The sequence below is a fragment of the Cheilinus undulatus genome, linkage group 22 (genome assembly GCF_018320785.1).
Source record: "Cheilinus undulatus linkage group 22, ASM1832078v1, whole genome shotgun sequence".
In the NCBI taxonomy this organism is placed as follows: Eukaryota; Metazoa; Chordata; class Actinopteri; order Labriformes; family Labridae; genus Cheilinus; species Cheilinus undulatus.
The window spans coordinates 36,775,583-36,802,175 of NC_054886.1; the positions used below are offsets into that span (position 1 = coordinate 36,775,583).

The 26,593-nt window shown below is 43.9% G+C and overlaps 1 protein-coding gene across 1 annotated transcript; it reads right to left on the reverse strand.

Annotated features, from left to right (window-relative positions):
• Nucleotides 1-1,450: 1,450 nt before the first annotated feature.
• dlg4b (discs, large homolog 4b (Drosophila)) lies at nt 1,451-26,593 on the reverse strand. The gene is made up of 17 exons (XM_041779698.1): nt 26,152-26,593; nt 18,678-18,728; nt 13,798-13,922; nt 13,521-13,690; nt 12,508-12,644; nt 12,286-12,436; nt 11,913-12,181; nt 10,602-10,704; nt 10,261-10,357; nt 10,004-10,180; nt 6,294-6,331; nt 5,304-5,351; nt 4,854-4,955; nt 4,604-4,776; nt 4,379-4,488; nt 4,087-4,178; nt 1,451-4,009 (listed from the first exon to the last, which is right to left on the reverse strand). The coding sequence occupies exons 1-17, from the start codon at nt 26,239-26,241 to the stop codon at nt 3,903-3,905; spliced, it is 2,040 nt and encodes a 679-aa protein (XP_041635632.1). The 5' UTR covers nt 26,242-26,593; the 3' UTR covers nt 1,451-3,902.

Genomic DNA, 26,593 nt, shown 5'->3' on the forward strand with positions numbered 1-26,593 from the left:
AAGAGGATTATGGGATTTGTAGTCCAGATTATAAAAACCATGAATGTTGTAGTCCACATGAAGAGGATTATGAGATTTGTAGTCCAAATGATCAAAACCATAAATGTTGTAGTCCACATGGGGAGGACTGTCGGTGTTACAGTCCAGGCAGAGAATGAGCCTACAAGTCTTTATGAATAAGGTCTGGTCTATTGAGGTCCAAGCTGGGGAGGACTGTGGGTTTTGTAGTCCATATCATGGTAATCATGGATGTTGTAGTCCAGATGAGGGAGATGAAGCTGATGGTAACCATCATCAAAAGAACTTTGCTTTGCCTGTCCCTATGAAGAGGACTGTGGGTTTTGTAGTCCTATTTAGGGATACTGCAGGTGTTGTAGTCCACATATGGAGATCTGGATCTTTAGTCAGACTCATGGGAATCATGGGTGTTGTAGTCCACATATGGAGATCTGGATCTTTAGTCAGACTCATGGCAATCATGGGTGTTGTAGTCCACATGTGGAGATCTGGATCTTTAGTCAGACTCATGGGAATCATGGGTGTTGTAGTCCACATGTGGTGATCTGGATCTTTAGTCAGTGTCATGGGAATCATGGGTGTTGTAGTCCACATGTGGTGATCTGGATCTTTAGTCAGTGTCATGGGAATCATGGGTGTTGTAGTCCACATGTGGTGATCTGGATCTTTAGTCAGTGTCATGGGAATCATGGGTGTTGTAGTCCACATGTGGTGATCTGGATCTTTAGTCAGTGTCATGGGAATCATGGGTGTTGTAGTCCACATGTGGAGATCTGGATCTTTAGTCAGTGTCATGGGAATCATGGGTGTTGTAGTCCACATGTGGAGTTTTGGATTTTTGGTCAGACTCATTGGAATCATGGGTGTTGTAGTCCACATGTGGAGATCTGGATCTTTAGTCAGACTCGTGGGAATCATGGGTGTTGTAGTCCACATATGGTGATCTGGATCTTTAGTCAGTATAAAGGGAATCATGGGTGTTGTAGTCCACATATGGAGATCTAGATCTTTAGTCACAGTCATGGGAATCATGGGTGTTGTAGTCCACATATGGAGTTTTGGATTTTTGGTCAGACTCATGGGAATCATGGGTGTTGTAGTCCACATATGGAGATCTGGATCTTTAGTCAGTATAAAGGGAATCATGGGTGTTGTAGTCCACATGTGGATGATAACGGGCGATGTAGTCCATCTGTTGTAAACTGTATGGGTATGATTGTGGGTAATGTAGTACTTCTTAGGGGACTGTAGGTGTTTTAGTGTTGTAGTTTATGTTACAGTGTTTTTAGGTGTTGTAGTCCATAAAAGGGAGTTTTGGATGTTGTAGTCCTTCTGGGGGAGGGGATCACAGGCGCTGTAGTACTTTCAAGGCAAGATGTGGGTTTTGTAGTCCATCATAAGCGGTTTGCAGGGATTGTAGGCATTTTGATGGAAATAATGGGTTTTGTCGTTAGCAGGAGTGTTAAGGGAGTTGTAGTCCTTCACATAGGGGGTGGGGGTGTCTGTATATTGCAGATGTTGTAGCCCTTTAAGAGGGCCCTGGATGTTGAAGTCCTTTTAGGGGGATTGTGGGTACTGTAGTTCTTTTAGTTAAGATTGTGGGTGTTGTAGTCCTTAAACATAGGATTGTGGGTGTTGAAGTCCTGTAAACTAGGATTGTGGGTGTTGTAGTCTTGGGGGGGGGGGGGTTGTAGTCCTTTAACCTGGGACTGTGGGTGTTGTAGTCCTTTTAGGGGATGTTGTAGTCCTTTTAGGGGGGGATTGTGGGTGTTATGGTCCTTTTGGTGAGGATTGTGGGTGTTGTGGTCTTTTTTGGCAGGATTGTGGGGTTTGCAGTCCTTTCAGGGAGGATTGTGGGTGTTGTAGTCCTTTTAGTTAGGATTGTGGGTGTTGTAGTCCTTTTAGGGAGGATTGTGGGTGTTATGGTCCTTTTGGTGAGGATTGTGGGTGTTGTAGTCTTTTTCGGCAGGATTGTGGGAGTTGTAGTCCTTTGAGGGAGGATTGTGGATGTTATATTCCTTTTAGTTAGGATTGTGGTTGTTGTAGTCCTTTTAGGGAGGATTGTTTGATGTTGTAGTCCTTTTAGGGAGGATTGTGGGTGTTGTAGTCCTTTAATTGAGGATTGTGGGAGTTGTAGTCCTTTTAGGGTGGATTGTTGGTGTTGTAGTCCTTTAAGGGAGGATTGTGATTGTTCAAGTCCTTTTAGGTAGGATTGTGGGTGTTGAAGTCCATTAAGTGTAGATTGTGGGTGTTGGGATTCTTTTATTTAGGATTGTGGGTGTTGTAGTCCTTTTAGGGAGGATTGTGATTGTTGAAGTCCTTTTAGGTAGGATTGTGGGTGTTGTAGTCCTTTTAGGGAGGATTGTGGGTGTTGTAGTCCTTTTAGGGAGGATTGTGATTGTTGAAGTCCTTTTAGGGAGGATTGTGGGTGTTATGGTCCTTTTGGTGAGGATTGTGGGTGTTGTAGTCCTTTAACCTGGGATTGTTGGTGTTGTAGTCCTTTTAGGAGGTTTTGTAGTCCTTTTAGGGGGGATTGTGGTTAATGTAGTCCTTTAGTTAGGATTGTGGGTGTGGTAGTCCTTAAGGGGGGGGGGGGGGGGGGGGGTATGGGTGTTGTAGTCCTTTTAGTTAGGATTGTGGGTGTTGTAGTCCTTTAAGGGAGGATTGTGATTGTTGAAGTCCTTTTTGGTAGGATTGTGGGTGGTATGGTCCTTTTGGTGAGGATTGTGGGTGTTATGGTCCTTTTGGTGAGGATTGTGGGTGTTTTAGTCCTTTAGGGAGGATTGTTGGTGTTGTATTCTTTTAGGGTTGATTGTGGGTGTTGTAGTCCTTTAATTGAGGATTGTGGGAGTTGTAGTCCTTTTAGGGAGGATTGTTGGTGTTGTAGTCCTTTAAGGGAGGATAGTGATTGTTCAAGTCCTTTTAGGTAGGATTGTGGGTGTTGTAGTCCTTTTAGGGAGGATTGTGGGTGGTATGGTCCTTTTGGTGAGGATTGTGGGTGTTGTAGTCCTTTAACCTGGGATTGTTGATGTTGTAGTCCTTTTAGGGGTTTTGTAGTCCTTGTAGGGGAGATTGTGGTTAATGTAGTCCTTTAGTTAGGATTGTGGGTGTGGTAGTCCTTAAGGGGGGGGTTATGGGTGTTGTAGTCCTTTTAGTTAGGATTGTGGGTGTTGTAGTCTTTTAAGGGATGATTGTGATTGTTGAAGTCCATTAAGTGTGGATTGTGGGTGTTGTAGTCCTTTTAGGTAGGATTGTGGGTGTTGAAGTCCTTTTAGGGAGGATTGTGGATGTTGAAGTCCTTTTAGGGAGGATTGTGGGTGTTGCAGTCCTTTATGTGAGGATTGTGGGTATTGTAGTCCTTAAATGGGTGGTCAGAGTTGTGATCTAGTGTTTCATACTTTAAGCCCTGAATAGACTGTGTGTTTGAGCCCCATGGTTGTATTTACAGTCACACAGTCTTTATTTACACTTCACACCAACGCTCACACAGCCACGCCCACACACACTCACAGCATTTTCACATCACATAAATCAATAGATCAATAGGTAAATCAATCAATAAATAGGATAATATAAATACTGAATATGAACTCAGGTCTATGCTCCTCTGATTCAAATACACAATTATTCAACCAACACCCAGACTGTCCATCGTCTCTGCCTCCATCACAGACTGGGCAGATGGACAGACACGCCCCCTTCTCATATTGAACATCACAGGGTTGCCATGGCAACAGTGCCAGTCCAAAGGGCTTGCTGAAGTGCTGTCCTCCGTAGAAAGAAACAAAAATGTAAAAAGACAAACGCCTGCCCTCCGTTAGGTCACGCTGTTGAGAGGAAGGGTGGAGGGAGGTGTGATGGCGCTGGAGGCTGGCAGTGGCCAATCAGAGTCTGTCACGAGCTGGAACCCAGATATAAGGGCCGCTCTGCTCCTCGATGACAGCCTTGACCAGGTGGTAGACCTCCTCGAAGCTGTCGCCATGCACCACGGCTGTAAACACACAAACAGAGACTTAGCTTCTACCTGATAAAGGGGGCGTGTTTCTGCATACAGGAAGACATCTTTACCTGTAAAACACTCCAGGAAGTCTTGCTCCAGTTTAATGGCTCGGTCCAGAGCTTTCCTCGCCTGCTCCTCTGACAGACGCTTATTCAGATCCCTGCATGCACAAACACAAACTCTGAACCAAAGACATTCTTTATAACTCTGAGATGGTCTGTCCTCGCCATCAACGTTAAACATCTAAAAAAAAAAACTGATGACATCACTAATGACCTCACTAATGACATCATTGATGACCTCACTGATGACCTCACTAATGACCTCACAGGTTTCCCTACTGTTGCCCTCAGTGCTTACAGGATGTTCTCCAGAGAGCGTGGCCTGATGAAGATGGCGATGGGGTGGAGCTGAGCGGCCTGCAGCCTCCTGACGGCGTTCGCCGACACGTCCAGGATGCAGTGTTTCCCCTGAAAAACAACCACACATATACGTCATGATCTATTACAGCTGTAGCTATGGTAACCCCAGAAATGGGCATTAAAGCTGTTGCTATAGTAACTGCAGTAGATGGGTGTGGCTCACCTGCTCAGCCACCTGTCTAACACTTTGCACTGACGTCCCATACAGATGGTTGTTGTACTGCCCCGCCTCGATGAAGCGATGAGACTGGATATCCCGCTCCATCTGTTCCCGTGACGACACAAAGTGATAGTCCCGCCCATCGGCCTCGTAGTCCCGGCGAGGGCGAGTTGTGTCTGCAGAGTGAGGGAGACAGAGAGAGTCACTTCCTGTTCGCTCCGATCCTACTTTCCGTTTCAAGCTGGAAACTTACGAGGGACACAGGAGCCAAACTTGTCTGGGTACTCGGACAGCAGGTCGTCATTGATCCGGTCTTTGGTCGGGCCCAGGATGATGACGGGGCGAGCGTAGTCCACTAACAAGGAGAGGGAGCAAAGGTGAGATCATCAGCATAAGCAGCATCCTCTGGTGGTCGCTACGACAACAGCGGGAGGTGTTGTCCAGTTAAAACCACAGTGAAAGGTATTTAAAGGTTCCAGACCAAGTGAGCCATGAACAGGTGTCATCGTTAAGGTTCGTTTAGGGTCGTTTGGGGTCGTTTAGGTTAGTTTAGGGTCGTTAAGGTTTATTAAGGTTGGTTTAGGATTGCTTATGTTTGTTAATGGTTTTAAAGGTTCTTGAGGGTGAGTAAAGGTTAGTGTCATTATAGTTCATTAACACAGAAATTAACTTTAATAAGAGGTCATGTGATGCCAACACTCACCTTCAATCTGAGTGACCAGCTCATAGCTGTGCACAAAACCTTCTCGACCTGAAAACACGAAACAAACACCGTTACACACTCTACCACACAGTTACACACTCTACCACACACCATTACACACACTCTACCACACACCATTACACACACTCTACCACACACCATTACACACACTCTACCACACACCATTACACACACTCTACCACACACTGTTACACACACTCTACCACACACCATTACACACACTCTACCACACACCATTACACACACTCTACCACACACCGTTACACACACTCTACCACACACCGTTACACACACTCTACCACACACCGTTACACACACTCTACCACACACCGTTACACACACTCTACCACACATCGTTACACACTCTACCACACACCGTTACACACACTCTACCACACACCGTTACACACACTCTACCACACACCGTTACACACTCTCCCACACCTCGTTACACACTCTACCACACACCGTTACACACACTCTACCACACATCGTTACACACTCTACCACACACCGTTACACACACTCTACCACACATCGTTACACACTCTACCACACACCGTTACACACACTCTACCACACACCGTTACACACACTCTACCACACATCGTTACACACTCTACCACACACCGTTACACACACTCTACCACACATCGTTACACACTCTACCACACACCGTTACACACACTCTACCATACACCATTACACACACTCTACCACACATCGTTACACACTCTACCACACACCGTTACACACACTCTACCATACATCGTTACACACACTCTACCACACATCGTTACACACTCTACCACACACCATTACACACACTCTACCACACATCGTTACACACTCTACCACACACTGTTACACACACTCTACCACACACCGTTACACACACTCTACCACACATCGTTACACCGCTTAGCATGCACTCACTGAGTGGTTGTGGATGTAGGCTTTTGTTTTTACCTTTGTTCTTTAGACGGGACCACTCCTTCCTCTCCACCCTGAAACCAGAACCCAAAAGCAAGTGGGACAACAATCAGACTACAATAGGACAACAAAAGGACTCAAATATGACTACGGCAGAGAACAAAACAACAATCAAACAAGAGTTCAAATACACCGCAGCCCTCGCACATTAAGACAACTTCACAACAACAATCCCAATACAAAAAAAATATATCATAACAGTCAGACTACAGTCCAACTGCAATAAATTATATCACAACAGTCAGACTACAGTCCAACTGCAATAAATTACATCACAACAGTCAGACTACAGTCCAACTGCAATAAATTACATCACAACAGTCAGACTACAGTCCAACTACAATAAATTACATCATTACAGTCAGACTACAGTGCAACTGCAATAAATTACATAACAACAGTCAGACTACAGTGCAACTGCAATAAATTACATCACAACAGTCAGACTACAGTCCAACTGCAATAAATTATATCACAACAGTCAGACTACAGTCCAACTGCAATAAATTACATCACAACAGTCAGACTACAGTCCAACTGCAATAAATTACATCACAACAGTCAGACTACAGTCCAACTACAATAAATTACATCATAACAGTCAGACTACAGTGCAACTGCAATAAATTACATAACAACAGTCAGACTACAGTGCAACTGCAATAAATTACATCACAACAGTCAGACTACACTCCAACTGCAATAAATTACATCACAACAGTCAGACTACAGTCCAACTACAATAAATTACATCACAACAGTCAGACTACAGTCCAACTACAATAAATTACATAACAACAGTCAGACTACAGTCCAACTACAATAAATTACATAACAACAGTCAGACTACAGTCCAACTACAATAAATTACATCACAACAATCAGACTACAGTCCAACTACAATAAATTACATCACAACAGTCAGACTTTAGTCCAACTACAATAAATTACATCACAACAGTCAGACTACAGTGCAACTGCAATAAATTACATAACAACAGTCAGACTACAGTCCAACTACAATAAATTATATCACAACAATCAGACTACAGTCCAACTACAATAAATTACATCATAACAGTCAGACTACAGTGCAACTGCAATAAATTACATAACAACAGTCAGACTACAGTGCAACTACAATAAATTACATCACAACAGTCAGACTACAGTCCAACTGCAATAAATTATATCACAACAGTCAGACTAGAGTCCAACTGCAATAAATTACATCACAACAGTCAGACTACAGTCCAACTGCAATAAATTACATCACAACAGTCAGACTACAGTCCAACTACAATAAATTACATCATAACAGTCAGACTACAGTGCAACTGCAATAAATTACATAACAACAGTCAGACTACAGTGCAACTGCAATAAATCACATCACAACAGTCAGACTACACTCCAACTGCAATAAATTACATCACAACAGTCAGACTACAGTCCAACTACAATAAATTACATAACAACAGTCAGACTACAGTCCAACTACAATAAATTATATCACAACAATCAGACTAGAGTCCAACTACAATAAATAACATCACAACAGTCAGACTACAGTGTAACTGCAATAAATTACATCACAACAGTCAGACTACACTCCAACTGCAATAAATTATATCACAACAATCAGACTACAGTCCAACTACAATAAATTACATCACAACAGTCAGACTTTAGTCCTACTACAATAAAACTAATATCCAAGTACAAGACCATGGTACCATAATATCCATTGAGTCAGCAAGACTCTAGTCTCAGTCCCAGACTCCTGTAGACCCTGGTCTCAGTCCTGGACTCCTAAGACCCTGCTCTCAGTCCTGGACTCCTCTAGACTCTGGTCTCTGTCCTGGACTCCTCTAGACTCTGGTCTCTGTCCTGGACTCCTCTAGACTCTGGTCTCAGTCCCAGGCTCCTCTAGACTCTAGTCTCAGTCCTGGACTCCTCTAGACCCTGGTCTCAGTCCCAGACTCCTGTCGACTCTGGTCTCAGTCCTGGACTCCTCCAGACTCTGGTCTCAGTCCTGGACTCCTCTAGACTCTAGTCTCAGTCCTAGACTCCTCTAGACTCTAGTCTCAGTACCAGACTCCTCTAGACCCTGGTCTCAGTCCCAGACTCCTGTAGACCCTGGTCTCAGACCTAGACTCCTCCAGACCCTGGTCTCAGTCCTGGACTCCTGTAGACCCTGGTCTCAGTCCTAGACTCCTCTAGACCCTGGTCTCAGTCCTAGACTCCTCTAGACTCTGGTCTCAGTCCCAGACTCCTCTAGACTCTGGTCTCAGTACCAGACTCCTCTAGACCCTGGTCTCAGTCCCAGACTCCTCTAGACTCTGGTCTCAGTCCTAGACTCCTCTAGACTCTAGTCTCAGTACCAGACTCCTCTAGACCCTGGTCTCAGTCCCAGACTCCTGTAGACCCTGGTCTCAGACCTAGACTCCTCCAGACTCTGGTCTCAGTCCTGGACTCCTGTAGACCCTGGTCTCAGTCCTAGACTCCTGTAGACCCTGGTCTCAGTCCTAGACTCCTCTAGACTCTGGTCTCAGTCCTGGACTCCTCTAGACTCTAGTCTCAGTCCCAGACTCCTCTAGACTCTGGTCTCAGTACCAGACTCCTCTAGACTCTGGTCTCAGTCCCGGACTCCTCTAGTCTCTGGTCTCAGTCCCAGACTCCTCTAGACTCTAGTCTCAGTCCTAGACTCCTCTAGACTCTGGTCTCAGTCCTGGACTCCTCTAGACCCTGGTCTTAGTCCTAGACTCCTGTAGACCCTGGTCTCAGTCCTAGACTCCTCTAGACTCTGGTCTCAGTCCTGGACTCCTCTAGACTCTAGTCTCAGTCCTAGACTCCTCTAGACTCTGGTCTCAGTACCAGACTCCTCTAGACTCTGGTCTCAGTCCTTGACTCCTCTAGACTCCGGTCTCAGTCCTAGACTCCTGTAGACCCTGGACTCAGTCCCAGACTCCTGTAGACCCTGGTCTCAGTCCTAGACTCCTCTAGACTCTGGTCTCAGTCCCAGACTCCTCTAGACTCTGGTCTCAGTCCCAGACTCCTCTAGACCCTGGTCTCAGTCCCAGACTCCTCTAGACTCTGGTCTCAGTCCCAGACTCCTCTAGACTCTGGTCTCAGTCCCAGACTCCTCTAGACCCTGGTCTCAGTCCCAGACTCCTCTAGACCCTGGTCTCAGTCCCAGGCTCCTCTAGACTCTGGTCTCAGTCCTAGACTCCTCTAGACTCTGGTCTCAGTCCCACACTCCTCTAGACCCTGGTCTCAGTCCCACACTCCTCTCGCCTCTGGTCTCAGACCCACAATCCTCTAGTCTCTGGTCTCAGTCCCCGACTCCTCTTGTCTCTGGTCTCAGTCCCCCACCCCTCTCGTCTCTGGTCACAGTCCTAGACTCCTCTAGACTCTGGTCTCAGTCCCAGACTCCTCTAGACTCCGGTCTCAGTCCCAGACTCCTCTAGACCCTGGTCTTAGTCCTAGACTCCTGTAGACCCTGGTCTCAGTCCTTGACTCCTCTAGACTCCGGTCTCAGTCCTAGACTCCTGTAGACCCTGGACTCAGTCCCAGACTCCTGTAGACCCTGGTCTCAGTCCCAGACTCCTCTAGACTCTGGTCTCAGTCCTAGACCCTGGTCTCAGTCAGTTACCAGTCTTATCTATGTGCACCGTGTTCCAGACCTGTGTTTGGATGGGATGTATCCCAGCTCTTCTAGCTCCCCCTGCTGGTTGACTCGTCTGGCCTGCCACCATTCATCGTCAGCGCTGTCCATCACATGAAGAACCTCCCCAAAGTTAAAGTCCAGAGCCTGGGAGAGGACGCCGCAGTCCCACTGCTTGTCATAGTCGAACAGCGCCCTGAAACACAAACCGCCATCATGATGTCACACATACAGGCCAATGTGTGTGGACTTACCTGGGCAGGTGTAATAGCTTACCTGATGTAGAAGCTGCGGTTAGCTCTCAGACTCCCTGATGAGCTGTTCATCATCTGCTCCCTCAGATCGTGGATCTTAGCTTCAAAGCGGCTGTGATCCACGAACATTAGAATCAACACATTCAAAACTACTTCCTGTTGGCTCAGTCAGTTAAACAACTGGCTGGTAAGTCCCACAACCGAGGCAGAAAAGGAACTCATGGTCATCTGCCAGTACCAGCATAAATAAACCTTCTCAAATAAAGTCTAGATTGGATAGAAGGTCCACATGTTCCCATAACTCTGGAGTCCCCTAAAGCACCTATGATGACGTGTAGACCACCGGTAAGGGGGTTAGCTCACCTTCAGGTCTGTACTGTGCTACTATGGTAACCGTCTGCCCCGCGTTCTTCAGTGCTGCCGCCGCCTGTTCATGAGTCGCATACCTGAGATCCACACCGTTCACCTGGAGACACAAACAGAGTCAGACGGACACCTGGTGGTTCGAGCAGAAGTGAACCGATTTTTTTAAAGATTTTTTTCTCGTAAAAAAAGGGGGCTAGCCCTGATGCAGATCTAACGTAGACCTGGTTTAGGTCCTGGTTAGACCAGGCATTGGTCCTAATATGAATCTGATGTCGACCTAGTTTGGGTCCAGGTATACTTGGAATTACCCCTGCTGTAGATCTGGTTTAGGTCATGGTTGGACCTGTTTTTGGCCTTGACGCAGACCTGCTGTAGACCTTGTATTGCCCTGAAGTAGACCTAATGTAGACCTGGTTTTGATCCTGATATAGACCTGATATTGCCCCTGCTGTACATCTGGTTTAGGTCATGGTTGGTCCTGTTTTTGGCGTTGATACAGACCTGCTGTAGATCTTGTATTGCCCTGAAGTAGACCTGAAGTAGACCTGATTTAGGTCCTGGTTAGACCTGGTATTGACCCTCATGTAGATCTGGTTTAGGTCTTGGTTTTGATTGGACCTGTTTTAAGCCTTGATGCAGATCTGCTGTAGACCTCATATTACCCTGAAGCAGACCTGGTTTAGGCCCTGATATAGGCCTGGTACTGGTCCTAATGTAGATCTTGTTTAGGTCCTGGTTTTGGTTGGACCTGAATTTGGCCTTGATGCAGATCTGCTGTAGACCTCATATTGCCCTGAAGCAGACCTGGTTTAGGCCAGGAAATAGGCCTGGTACTGGTCCTCATGTAGATCTTGTTTAAGTCCTGGTTTTGGTTGGACCTGAATTTGGCAGATCTGCTGTAGACCTCATATTGCCCTGAAGCAGACCTGGTTTAGGCCCTGATATAGACCTGGTACTTGCCCTAATGCAGATCTGATTTAGGTCCTGGTTAGACCTGGTATTGGCCCTCATGTTTATCTGGTTTAGGTCCTAGTTTTGGTTGGACCTGTTTTTGGCCTTGATGCAGATCTGCTGTAGACCTCATATTACCCTGAAGCAGACCTGATGTAGACCTGGTTTAGGCCCTGATATAGGCCTGGCACTTGCCCTAATGTAGATCTTGTTTAAGTCCTGGTTTTGGTTGGACCTAAATTTGGCAGATCTGCTGTAGACCTCATATTGCCCTGAAGCAGACCTGGTTTAGGCCCTAATATAGGCCTGGTATTGGCCCTGCCTTAAAACTGGGGCAACTCCAGCCTTAGTACTCACACTGAGGATCTGGTCCCCCTTGCGGAGTTCCCCGCTCAGGTCTGCTGGTCCTCCAGCGAGGATGAAGGAGATGAAGATCCCCTCTCCATCCTCTCCGCCCACGATGTTGAAGCCCAGACCAGTGGATCCACGCTGCACGCAGACTCTGCGGGGCTCCCGGGAGTACTCGTCCTCTCCCATCATACCGCGGAGGATAGGAGAGTACCGCCGTGGTGACGGGGGAGGGAGGGCTTGTGGGTAATCGCACATGTAGTCCGGCTCCATGTAGGCTGCAGAGAGAGGAAGGAAGGCTAACCATGAGGTCATTTCTGATTGGTTGTCTGTAACAGTAGTAGTAGGTTAAAGGTCTCAAAAGGCAGCGGTGTGGACTCACAGCTGGTCAGATCAGGGGGGCTGTATCGATCGACGGAGTGGATGTACTGTGAGGTGGGCGTGGCCACTTTCAGGTAAACCACCTCCCCCGTGTTCTTCAGGGCAGACACAGCATCTTCATGTAGGACGTCCTCCAGAGACATGTGGTTCACCTACAGAGAGAGAGGACAGGTGTGACTGTGGATGCCAAAGGCAACAATTTTTTCCTTTGAGGTGTTCTTACAGCCAGTATTTTGTCCCCGATCTGTAGCCGTCCATCTCGGTGTGCCGCCCCGCCCTCAATGATCTTCGTCACGTAGATGCTGTTGTCTCCAGGAACATGTTGGTTCCCCACGCCGCCCGCTATACTAAAACCCAGACCTGGAGACAGAAAGAGACCCTGTAAGAAAAGACTCGACTCTCATCACTGCAGGTCAAACACGTTGGACCCTGATAAAACGTTCTCTGAAGACCACAGGAAACAAAACCAACAAGGACTGGTTTCTAGAAGAGGGTTCTACGGGGAACAACCCAAAGGCCATCTTTAATGTTTTATTTGTTCCAAGGAATATTTCTGGTTCTGTGTAATCATCATCAGAGAACGTTCCTCTCACCATTCTCAGAGCTCTCACTCATGATCATCAGAGAACGTTCCTCTTAGCATTCTCTCAACTCTGACTCATGATCATCACTGAACGTTCCTCTCACCATTCTCAGAGCTTTGACCCATGATCATCAGAGAACGTTCCTCTCAGCATTCTCAGAGCTCTCACTCATGATCATCACTGAACGTTCCTCTCAGCATTCTCAGAGCTCTGACCCATGATCATCACTGAACGTTCCTCTCAGCATTCTCAGAGCTCTGACCCATGATCATCAGACAACATTCCTCTCAGCATTCTTAGAACTCTGACTCATGATCATCAGAGAGCGTTCCTCTCAGCATTCTCAGAGCTCTGACCCATGATCATCAGACAACGTTCCTCTCAGCATTTTTAAAACTCTGACTTATGGTCATCAGAGAGCGTTCCTCTCAGCATTCTCAGAGCCATGACTCATGATCATCAGAGAACGTTTCTCTTAGCATTCTCAGACCTCTGACTCATGATCATCAGAGAGCATTCCTCTCAGTGTTCTCAGAGCTATGACCTATGATCATCAGAGAGTGTTCCTCTCAGCATTCTCAGGGCCCTGACTCATGAATATCAGGGAAGGTTTCTCTTAGAGGTACAAAGGTAAACGACATTTTTCTCTCACCTTTGGGTCCTTTCATCAGCTTTATCTGCGTGATGCGCTCGTTTGGTGGGCGTCGCCGCAACACATACAACCTGACCACAGGCCCCGCCTCCTTCAGGGCCTCCACAGCGGTAGAGTGAGTGACCTCTCGCACATCCACGTCATTAACGAACACGATGCTGTCGTTCACCCTACAGACACAGAGAGAGAAAGGTCGGAATTCAGGTGACAGCAGGTAAGCAGGAAGTGATGTCAACATTGACCCCACAGCAGTGACTGGGCACAGGTGTGTGTTTACCTGAGGCGTCCGTCCTGAGCGGCCGCTCCTCCTGGGATGATCTTAGTGATGAAGATGGACGGGTCGTCTCCGATGTGAGGATTATCAGTCCCTCCAGCAATACTGAAGCCAAGACCAGAGTTACCCTGACAACCAAACACAGAGGAATTATTATGGGGGGCCTAGCACCAGAGGACCCTACTGAATCTGTAGGTGTTCTTGGATATTATCAGGGCCCTAGCACCAGAGGAACCTAATAAAACTGTAGGTGTTCTTGGATATTATCAGGGCCCTAGCACCAGAGGACCCTACTGAATCTGTAGGTGTTCTTGGATATTATCAGGGCCCTAGCACCAGAGGAACCTAATAAAACTGTAGGTGTTCTTAGATATTATCAGGGCCCTAGCACCAGAGGAACCTAATAAAACTGTAGGTGTTCTTAGATATTATCAGGGCCCTAGCACCAGAGGACCCTACTGAATCTGTAGGTGTTCTTAGATATTATCAGGGCCCTAGCACCAGAGGAACCTAATAAAACTGTAGGTGGTCTTAGATATTATCAGGGCCCTAGCACCAGAGGAACCTAATAAAACTGTAGGTGTTCTTAGATATTATCAGGGCCCTAGCACCAGAGGAACCTAATAAAACTGTAGGTGTTCTTGGATATTATCAGGGCCCTAGCACCAGAGGAACCTAATAAAACTGTAGGTGTTCTTAGATATTATCAGGGCCCTAGCACCAGAGGACCCTACTGAATCTGTAGGTGTTCTTGGATATTATCAGGGCCCTAGCACCAGAGGACCCTACTGAATCTGTAGGTGTTCTTAGATATTATCCGGGCCCTAGCACCAGAGGAACCTAATAAAACTGTAGGTGGTCTTAGATATTATCAGGGCCCTAGCACCAGAGGAACCTAATAAAACTGTAGGTGTTCTTAGATATTATCAGGGCCCTAGCACCAGAGGACCCTACTGAATCTGTAGGTGTTCTTGGATATTATCAGGGCCCTAGCACCAGAGGAACCTAATAAAACTGTAGGTGTTCTTAGATATTATCAGGGCCCTAGCACCAGAGGAACCTAATAAAACTGTAGGTGTTCTTAGATATTATCAGGGCCCTAGCACCAGAGGACCCTACTGAATCTGTAGGTGTTCTTGGATATTATCAGGGCCCTAGCACCAGAGGAACCTAATAAAACTGTAGGTGTTCTTAGATATTATCAGGGCCCTAGCACCAGAGTACCTAATGAATCTTTAGGTGTTCTTAGATATTATCAGGGCCCTAGCACCAGAGTACCTAATGAATCTTTAGGTGTTCTTAGATATTATCAGGGCCCTAGCACCAGAGGAACCTAATGAATCTTTAGGTGTTCTTAGACATTATCAGGGCCCTAGCACCAGAGTACCTAATGAATATGTAGGTGTTCTTAGACATTATCAGGGCCCTAGCACCAGAGGACCCTACTGAATCTGTAGGTGTTCTTGGATATTATCAGGGCCCTAGCACCAGAGGAACCTAATAAAACTGTAGGTGGTCTTAGACATTATCAGGGCCCTAGCACCAGAGGAACCTAATAAAACTGTAGGTGGTCTTAGACATTATCAGGCCCCTAGCACCAGAGTACCTAATGAATCTGTAGGTGTTCTTAGACATTATCAGGCCCCTAGCACCAGAGTACCTAATGAATCTGTAGGTGTTCTTAGATATTATCAGGGTCCTAGCACCAACCTCAGAGTGAGGACCCTTATTAAACTGTAGGCGCTGTTAGATCGTATTAGTTCGGCCCTTCTGGATTTTTCGGAGGCACTGTCGTTGAAAAATCCCCCAAACCTTTCAGAAAGTAGTCCTCCAGTGGAAATTATTATGTGGTAGTGGAATTGGGCAGGTCCATTGCACAGGGGCCCTACAGGGGCCCCAAGACAGGGGACAGCATAAGAGCAGTGTACATGAAAATGAGTTACATATATGTGCCATGGTTAGATGAAAACAAAGTCTGGGGACCATCTCCTATTGTTTAACTGTGGACAGTTGAAGGTCAGGTTGTGGCCATTTCGGCTGGTTTTGGCGCTCCAGCACTGCTGTCACATCTGAAGGAACTCCTAAAGGTTTCATCAGATTGTCTCCAGATGTTTTGTGCTCATTCTAGAGCTGATGGACATCTGAAGCAGGAGTTTTCGCCTCAGGGCGGGGCTGTAACCAGGGCCCAAATATGGTTAACCTTTATTCACTCTTTCAAAGTGTGCCGCCTTTTTTGATTCTATATTACTCTACAGTACTTTTGTTAGTCATCACCAGACTTCACAGAGATGACCACACATGGATCCTGAATACATTCATGCATCAGTATCACGCCCACATGCAAACATCCCATCGTAGCACCCCCTCCTGGCAACAGGAAGTGATGCAAATGGGTCATCTGTGATTCCTCTTCCAGTGCAGAGATGATCTGGCTTTTTGTCACCTGAACCTGTCAATATTTGTCCAGCACTGCTGTCACATATTTTGAAGGAACTCCTAAAGGTTTCATCAGATTGTCTCCAGATGTTTTGTGCTCATTCTAGAGCTGATGGACATCTGAAGCAGGAGCCCCAGCCTCAATATCAGCCCAAATATGGTTAACCTTTATTCACTCTTTCAAAGTGTGCCTAGTTTTTGATTCTATATTACTCTACAGTACTTTTGTTAGTCATCACCAGACTTCACAGAGATGACCACACATGGATCCTGAATACATTCATGCATCAGTATCACGCCCACATGCAAACATCCCATCGTAGCACCCCCTCCTGGCAACAGGAAGTGATGCAAATGGGTCATCTGTGATTCCTCTTCCAGTGCAGAGATGATCTGGCTTAGATTTTTCACCTGAACCTGTCAATATTTGTCCGCCACTCTGACATATTTTAACGGACCCCTCACTGGTGATGGCGAGCATTTTGGTATGAAGGCAGATGACAGAAGGCTCTAGACTGACCCCCAGCCTCAATATCATAGTATGATTTTACATGTACACGTGGATTTAAAGCCTAGTTTTAGCTGATCACGCACCATAAAGACATCTTTATGGAAGTGTACTGAGCATGTGCAGTGACTCAGCAGGGTGGATGTGAGTGTGATGGATGCATCAGCTGATTCATGTGACGATCAAAGTTAGTCTGATCAAACTTCAACCCAGTCCAAAAATAAAGCCGAGGATAAAAATACCCTCTCTGCTGTCAGGGTGCTGGAGTGTTCACCTCTGTGTGTGTGTGTGTGTCTGAGACAGAGTGTATGTAGTAGTGTAGTTGTGTTGTATAATAGTGTAGTAGTGTAGTTGTGTAGTTGGGTTGTATAATAGTGTAGTAGTGTAGTGGTGTAGTTGTGTAGTAGAGTAGTTGTGTAGTGGTGCAGCTGTGTAGTAGTGTAGTTGTGTAGTGGTGTAGTGGTGTAGTAGTGTCGCTGTGTATTTTTGCAGTTTTGTAGTTGTTTTGTAGTTGTGGAGTGGTGTAGCTGTGTAGTTTTGTTGTTGTGTAGTGGTGTAGCTATGTAGTTTTGTAGTAGTGTATTTATGTAGTAGGTTACTGGTGTAGTAGTGTAGCTGTGTATTTTTGTAGTTGTGTTGTAGTGTAGTTGTGTAGTGGTGTTGCTGTGTAGTGGTGTAGTAGTGTATTAATGTAGTAGTGTAGTGGTGTAGTAGTGTAGCTGTGTATTTTTGTGGTTGTGTTGTAGAGTAGTTGTGTAGTGGTGTAGTTGTGTAGTGGTGTAGTTGTGTAGTGGTGTAGCTGTGTAGTTTTGTACTTGTGTTGTAGTGTAGTTGTGTAGTTTTGTAGCTGTGTAGTAGTGTAGTCTTGTAGTGGTGTAGTTGTGTATTTTTGTACTTGTGTTGTAGTGTAGTTGTGTAGTTTTGTAGCTGTGTAGTAGTGTAGTTGTGTAGCTGTGTAGTTGTGTAGTTGTGTAGTTTTGTAGTTGTGTTGTAGTGTAGTTGTGTAGTTTTGTAGCTGTGTAGTAGTGTAGTCTTTTAGTGGTGTCGCTGTGTATTTTTGTAGTTGTGTTGTAGTATAGTTGTTTAGTTTTGTAGCTGTGTAGTAGTGTAGTTATGTAGTGGTGTAGCTGTGTATTTTTGTACTGTGTAGTAGTGTAGTTGTGTAGTTGTGTAGTGGTGTAGCTGTGTAGTTTTGTAGTTTTGTTGTAGTGTAGTTGTGTAGTTGTGTAGTGGTGTAGCTCTGTAGTTTTGTAGTTTTGTTGTAGTGTAGTGGTGTAGTTGTGTAGTTTTGTACTTGTGTTGTTGTGTAGTTGTGTAGTTTTGTAGCTGTGTAGTAGTGTAGTCTTGTAGTGTGTAGTTGTGTAGTTTTGTACTTGTGTTGTAGTGTAGTTGTGTAGTTTTGTAGCTGTGTAGTTTTGTAGTTTTGTTGTAGTGTAGTTGTGTAGTGGTGTAGCTGTGTAGTTTTGTACTTGTGTTGTAGTGTAGTTGTGTAGTTTTGTAGCTGTGTAGTAGTGTGGTTGTGTAGTGGTGTAGTTGTGTATTTTTGTACTTGTGTAGTAGTGTAGTTGTGTGGTAGTGTAGTTGTGTAGTTGTGTAGTGGTGTAGCTGTGTAGTTTTGTAGTTTTGTTGTAGTGTAGTGGTGTAGTTGTGTAGTTTTGTACTTGTGTTGTAGTGTAGTTGTGTAGTTTTGTAGCTGTGTAGTTGTGTCGTTGTGTAGTGGTGTAGTTGTGTAGTTTTGTACTTGTGTTGTAGTGTAGTTGTGTAGTTTTGTAGCTGTGTAGTAGTGTAGTCTTGTAGTGGTGTAGTTGTGTATTTTTGTACTTGTGTTGTAGTGTAGTTGTGTAGTTTTGTAGCTGTGTAGTCTTGTAGTGGTGTAGTTGTGTATTTTTGTACTTGTGTTGTAGTGTAGTTGTGTAGTTTTGTAGCTGTGTAGTCTCACCCTCTCCAGAGTGATCTCTTCATACTCCAGCTCTCCCTCTGATCCGTTCATCTGAAAAAAAAGGAAAAAATGAATCACATTTCTCTGCTGACTACTCATCTCCATGGCAACGCCATGGTAACAGCTGTTAAGCCCTGGGGAGCCTGTTACCTTGGCAACTGTTACTGTAACCATGGCAACAACCACTCTCTGCTGTGGTTATGACAGCACTTCTTGCTGTTTGGAAGGTTATATTGATCCAGTTTGTTCATGTGGTTGCCATGGTGACCTGTGTGTTTGAGGATGTAGCAGCCAATCAGAGCCTGACCTGCAGATGACCTACAGTTTGGTTCAATATACAACTTCAATTCCAAACACAGTTGTGTCTCTGTGTAATTTGTAGCTGTTGGCCTAGAATGTCATTAAATGTGTTTTTCTAACTGTAGATCATTCCAGTATAAAAGTCCTCTTCTCCTAGTCCACCTGTCTGGATCAGTCCTCAGGTACAAATATAGACATTAGACAGAGGAGGGTGGACCTCTGAATGGATCTGACATTAGGGCTAAGAATCACCTCTAACAACTAACAGACTAAATAATGATGAGAAACTCTGGCTTTAGTTACTGTGTTAATCTAACTCTGGCTTTAGTTACTGTGTTAATCTAACTCTGGCTTTAGTTACTCTGTTAATCTAACTCTGTCTTTAGTTACTGTGTTAATCTAACTCTGGCTTTAGTTACTGTGTTAATCTAACTCTGGCTTTAGTTACTCTGTTAATCTAACTCTGGCTTTAGTTACTCTGTTAATCTAACTCTGTCTTTAGTTACTCTGTTGATCTAACTCTGTCTTTAGTTACTCTGTTAATCTAACTCTGGTTTTAGTTACTCTGTTAATCTAACTCTGGTTTTAGTTACTCTGTTAATCTAACTCTGGTTGTAGTTACTCTGTTAATCTAACTCTGTCTTTAGTTACTCTGTTGATCTAACTCTGTCTTTAGTTACTCTGTTAATCTAACTCTGGTTGTAGTTACTCTGTTAATCTAACTCTGTCTTTAGTTACTGTGTTAATCTAACTCTGGCTTTAGTTACTGTGTTAATCTAACTCTGGCTTTAGTTACTCTGTTAATCTAACTCTGGCTTTAGTTACTCTGTAAATCTAACTCTGGGTTTAGTTACTCTGTTAATCTAACTCTGGTTTTAGTTACTCTGTTAATCTAACTCTGGTTGTAGTTACTCTGTTAATCTAACTCTGGCTTTAGTTACTCTTTTAATCTAACTCTGGCTTTAGTTACTCTGTTAATCTAACTCTGGCTTTAGGTACTCTGTTAATCTAACTCTGGCTTTATCTACTCTATAAATCAAACTCTGACATTAGTTACTCTGTTAATCTAACTCTGAGTTTAGTAACTCTGTTAATCTAACTCTGAGTTTTAGTTACTCTGTTAATCATAACTCTGAGTTTAGTTAACTCTGTTAATCTAACTCTGAGTCTTTAGTTACTCTGTTAATCTAACTCTGGCTTTAGTTACTCTGTTAATCTAACTCTGGCTTTAGGTACTCTGTTAATCTAACTCTGGCTTTATCTACTCTATAAATCAAACTCTGACATTAGTTACTCTGTTAATCTAACTCTGAGTTTAGTAACTCTATAACATACTCTGAGTTTAGTAACTCTATAACATACTCTGAGTTTAGTAACCCTATAATAAACTCTGAGTTTAGTAACTCTATAACATACTCTGAGTTTAGTAACCCTATAATAAACCCTGAGTTTATTAACCCCATAATAAACTCTGAGTTTAGTAACCCTATAATAAACTCTGAGTTTAGTAAGCCTATAACATACTCTGAGTTTAGTAACCCCATAATAAACTCTGAGTTTAGTAAGCCTATAACATACTCTGAGTTTAGTAACCCTAGAACCAGGAGAGGACTGATGAGTCCTATCATATCCTGTCTCATGTTCAGAGGCTGACATGTGGAGTTCTCTGAGGTGGACCAGACTTTGGTTCCTGTTGAAATTTTTAATCACTTCTAAGTTTTAATGAACAACACTCGGTCCTCTTGTTGCTCCTCACATGTTTTAAAGTCACTCATCATTCAGGGGTTAGATAGGGAGCTTTGGGGGTCCTGCTCCTGTCCCTGGACCACCAGGTCTCTGATGTGGATGGCCTACAAATGAGCTAAGGACTGATAGTTGTCACAGGAGCGGCTGAGGAACGTGTGCGGAGACGTCACATCGGTCCTCTCTGATGATGGCTGCCTGTCTCTCTCTCTCCTATTGAGGGGTGGCGGTGGGGGGGTCCCTGCAGGCGGAGCAGCTGTCAGTGCTGGGTCGTCTTCATTGTGTTTGTCTCTGGAGAATCTGGAGGAGCGCTTCAATAGAGTTATATAACAGAGAGAGAGGGGGCGAGCCAGGAGAGAGACTGTTACAGTTCTCTGTGAATTAATTAAACCTATCACTCGCCCCTGCACCACTCTCTCTCTCTCTCTTACAGTCAGACCTCGGTGTTGGTGTAGCGAAAGGTTGGATTAATCACAGCTGGAGACATTCCCTCTGATACCAGACCATCAGAGCTCTGAGATGATGCTGAAAACCAAACCAGAGTCAAACCTGAACCCATGAAAACTGAAGAACCAGACCCCACAGTTACAGCTCCGTTATTTCCTTAGTGAAGACAAGCTCCACTGTTCCACTGCTGTACGATCAATCTGCCGAGAAACTCACTACTGCATATAAGCCAACCACTGCAGTGTTTAACCGTCATGACAACACCTGACCCTTCACATCAACCCTCCAGGAACCAGACCAGCTCCATCCGAGTCTACTCACTGGTTAATCACGGCTGTAATCACTGGTTAATCACTGCTGTAATCACTGGTTAATCACAGCTGTAATCACTGGTTAATCACTGCTGTAATCACTGGTTAATCACAGCTGTAATCACTGGTTAATCACTGCTGTAATCACTGGTTAATCACAGCTGTAATCACTGGTTAATCACGGCTGTAATCACTGGTTAATCACAGCTGTAATCAGTGGTTAATCACTGCTGTAATCACTGGTTAATCACTGCTGTAATCACTGGTTAATCACAGCTGTAATCACTGGTTAATCACAGCTGTAATCACTGGTTAATCACGGCTGTAATCACTGGTTAATCACTGCTGTAATCACTGGTTAATCACAGCTGTAATCAGTGGTTAATCACTGCTGTAATCACTGGTTAATCACTGCTGTAATCACTGGTTAATCACTGCTGTAATCAGTGGTTAATCACTGCTGTAATCACTGGTTAATCACGGCTGTAATCAGTGGTTAATCACTGCTGTAATCACTGGTTAATCACTGCTGTAATCAGTGGTTAATCACTGCTGTAATCACTGGTTAATCACTGCTGTAATCAGTGGTTAATCACTGCTGTAATCACTGGTTAATCACTGCTGTAATCAGTGGTTAATCACTGCTGTAATCACTGGTTAATCACTGCTGTAATCACTGGTTAATCACAGCTGTAATCACTGGTTAATCACGGCTGTAATCAGTGGTTAATCACTGCTGTAATCAGTGGTTAATCACTGCTGTAATCAGTGGTTAATCACTGCTGTAATCACTGGTTAATCACAGCTGTAATCACTGGTTAATCACAGCTGTAATCAGTGGTTAATCACTGCTGTAATCAGTGGTTAATCACTGCTGTAATCACTGGTTAATCACAGCTGTAATCACTGGTTAATCACAGCTGTAATCAGTGGTTAATCACAGCTGTAATCAGTGGTTAATCACAGCTGTAATCAGTGGTTAATCACTGCTGTAATCAGTGGTTAATCACAGCTGTAATCAGTGGTTAATCACGGCTGTAATCACTGGTTAATCACTGCTGTAATCACTGGTTAATCACTGCTGTAATCAGTGGTTAATCACTGCTGTAATCGCTGGTTAATCACAGCTGTAATCAGTGGTTAATCACTGCTGTAATCAGTGGTTAATCACTGCTGTAATCACTGGTTAATCACAGCTGTAATCGCTGGTTAATCACAGCTGTAATCAGTGGTTAATCACTGCTGTAATCACTGGTTAATCACTGCTGTAATCACTGGTTAATCACAGCTGTAATCAGTGGTTAATCACTGCTGTAATCACTGGTTAATCACGGCTGTAATCAGTGGTTAATCACTGCTGTAATCACTGGTTAATCACTGCTGTAATCAGTGGTTAATCACTGCTGTAATCACTGGTTAATCACTGCTGTAATCAGTGGTTAATCACTGCTGTAATCACTGGTTAATCACTGCTGTAATCACTGGTTAATCACAGCTGTAATCACTGGTTAATCACGGCTGTAATCAGTGGTTAATCACTGCTGTAATCAGTGGTTAATCACTGCTGTAATCAGTGGTTAATCACTGCTGTAATCACTGGTTAATCACAGCTGTAATCACTGGTTAATCACAGCTGTAATCAGTGGTTAATCACTGCTGTAATCAGTGGTTAATCACTGCTGTAATCACTGGTTAATCACTGCTGTAATCAGTGGTTAATCACTGCTGTAATCACTGGTTAATCACAGCTGTAATCACTGGTTAATCACAGCTGTAATCACTGGTTAATCACAGCTGTAATCAGTGGTTAATCACTGCTGTAATCAGTGGTTAATCACTGCTGTAATCACTGGTTAATCACAGCTGTAATCAGTGGTTAATCACTGCTGTAATCACTGGTTAATCACGGCTGTAATCAGTGGTTAATCACTGCTGTAATCAGTGGTTAATCACAGCTGTAATCAGTGGTTAATCACAGCTGTAATCACTGGTTAATCACAGCTGTAATCAGTGGTTAATCACAGCTGTAATCACTGGTTAATCACAGCTGTAATCAGTGGTTAATCACGGCTGTAATCGCTGGTTAATCACAGCTGTAATCAGTGGTTAATCACGGCTGTAATCGCTGGTTAATCACAGCTGTAATCACTGGTTAATCACTGCTGTAATCAGTGGTTAATCACAGCTGTAATCACTGGTTAATCACGGCTGTAATCACTGGTTAATCACGGCTGTAATCACTGGTTAATCACGGCTGTAATCAGTGGTTAATCACTGCTGTAATCACTGGTTAATCACGGCTGTAATCACTGGTTAATCACGGCTGTAATCAGTGGTTAATCACTGCTGTAATCACTGGTTAATCACGGCTGTAATCACTGGTTAATCACGGCTGTAATCAGTGGTTAATCACTGCTGTAATCACTGGTTAATCACAGCTGTTATCACTGGTTAATCACAGCTGTAATCACTGGTTAATCACGGCTGTAATCACTGGTTAATCACAGCTGTAATCACTGGTTAATCACGGCTGTAATCACTGGTTAATCACGGCTGTAATCACTGGTTAATCACAGCTGTAATCAGTGGTTAATCACAGCTGTAATCACTGGTTAATCACGGCTGTAATCACTGGTTAATCACGGCTGTAATCACTGGTTAATCACGGCTGTAATCAGTGGTTAATCACTGCTGTAATCACTGGTTAATCACGGCTGTAATCACTGGTTAATCACGGCTGTAATCAGTGGTTAATCACTGCTGTAATCACTGGTTAATCACAGCTGTTATCACTGGTTAATCACAGCTGTAATCACTGGTTAATCACGGCTGTAATCACTGGTTAATCACAGCTGTAATCACTGGTTAATCACGGCTGTAATCACTGGTTAATCACGTCTGTAATCACTGGTTAATCACAGCTGTAATCGTTGGTTAATCACGGCTGTAATCGCTGGTTAGTCACGGCTGTATTCACTGTTGAATGATAAAATATTAGGAATTTAGACAATCCTTTAAAACATCAGGAAACGATTAATGGAAAATTGGTATATGAAACAATCCATCGAAACACCAGGAGATGTACCAATCAAACAAAACATCTGGAAACATAACAATCCAATGAAACATGAGGAAATGTAACAATCAAAGGAATCATCAGGAAATGTAACAAACGAAACAAAATGTAATGAAACAATCTAATGAATCTTGACGAAATGTTATAATCCAATGAAACATCAGGAAATGAAACAATCCAACAAGACATCAGAAAACGTAACACTCCAACGAATCATCAGGAAATGTAACACTCCAAGGAAACATCACAAAATGTAACAATCTAATGGATCATAAGGAAACGAAACACTCTAATGAATTAACAGGAAATGTAACAATCCAACAAATCATCAGTAAATTTTACACTCCAATAACCATCAGGAAAAGTAGGGATCAATCCACACATCAGGAAATGCAACAAAAAAACAAATCATCAGTAAACGTAACAATCCAATGAATCATCACAAAGTGTAATAATCTATCAAAACATCAGGAAATGTAACAATCCAATGAATCATCACAAAGTGTAATAATCTATCAAAACATCAGGAAATGTAACAATCCAATGAAACATCAGAAAACGTAACAAACGAAACACAATGTAATGAAACAATCCAACTAAACATCAGGAAATGAAACAATCCAACTAAACATCAGGAAATGAAACAATCCAATGAAACATCAGGAAATGAAACAATCCAATGAAACATCAGGAAATGTAACAATCCAAGGAAACATCAGGAAATGTAACAATCCAATGAAACATCAGGAAATGAAACAATCCAATGAAACATCAGGAAATGAAACAATCCAATGAAACATCAGGAAATGAAACAATCCGATGAAACATCAGGAAATGTAACAATCCAACTAAACATCAGGAAATGAAACAATCCAATGAAACATCAGGAAATGAAACAATCCAACTAAACATCAGGAAATGAAACAATCCAACTAAACATCAGGAAATGAAACAATCCGATGAAACATCAGGAAATGTAACAATCCAAGGAAACATCAGGAAATGTAACAATCCAGTGAAACATCAGGAAATGAAACAATCCAATGAAACATCAGGAAATGAAACAATCCAATGAAACATCAGGAAATGAAACAATCATACGAAACATCAGGAAATGAAACAATCCAATGAAACATCAGGAAATGAAACAATCATACGAAACATCAGGAAATGAAACAATCCAATGAAACATCAGGAAATGAAACAATCCAGTGTCCCATCAGGAAATGTAATAAAAAATAAGTGAAGAAGCATGATATGAAACACATCTTTTGTGGATCGTTCTCAGGTTATTTTGTGACGGGACTGTGCTCCATGATCTCAGGCTCTTGGTGGTCACCCTTACTCTAAACTTGGGGGCGTGGCAGCATGTTTGTTCCCTTCATGAGCGAAAGTTTACCTGCAGTTTTTGTTAAGACATTGACCACATTTGGGCGTCTTAGACTCTATCTTAGTACCTGTTAGATTTTTACTAGAACATATCAAAGTTTAAAATGCACTAGCCCCTCCTTCTGACCAGTAGGTCTAACATGATTGGTCTGAGATCAGACCCCTCCCCCCAGATGCTAATGAGCTGTGGTTAACGAGCGGCTCCTACCATCATCCTCTGCCTGTGTCTCTTGGCTCTGCGTACGTTGTTGATGAATCTTCGTCCCATCTTCTTGGCGTACCACACCGACACAAACATCACTCTCTGCCTGTCTCGCTGCCCGCCGCTCTCTCTCTCTCTCTCTGCCTGTCTCTCTCTCTCGCCCGTCTCTCTCTCTCTCTCTCTCCGTTACATAAAGGCTGATGGAGTGACGGATGAATAATTAACCAAACAGAGAGGAGGCTCTCAGCACACACTCGTTAAGTTCGTTAGCTGCTGTTTCCTGCACGCCTTAACGAAGCAGAGAGCTGTAGACATGACTGACAGCTCAGCACATCACTCTGTCATCCCTCGCTCATCCAGAGAGAGGGAGAGAGAGAGAGAGAGCGAGAGAGAGAAACGCTGATGAACGACAAGAATCCTCTGTTAGATGAAGAGAGGAAAATAAAGT

Excerpts from the sequence above, each read along its gene's own strand:
- dlg4b (XM_041779698.1), bottom strand. The coding sequence starts at position 26,241 with ATGTTTGTGTCGGTGTGGTACGCCAAGAAGATGGGACGAAGATTCATC. Across the intron at positions 10,358-10,601 it reads AGCACAGTACAGACCTGAAG|ATCACAGCCGCTTTGAAGCT; the intron begins GTGAGCTAACCC and ends TAATGTTCGTGG. Across the intron at positions 4,179-4,378 it reads CGCTCTCTGGAGAACATCCT|GGATCTGAATAAGCGTCTGT; the intron begins GTAAGCACTGAG and ends TTGTGCATGCAG.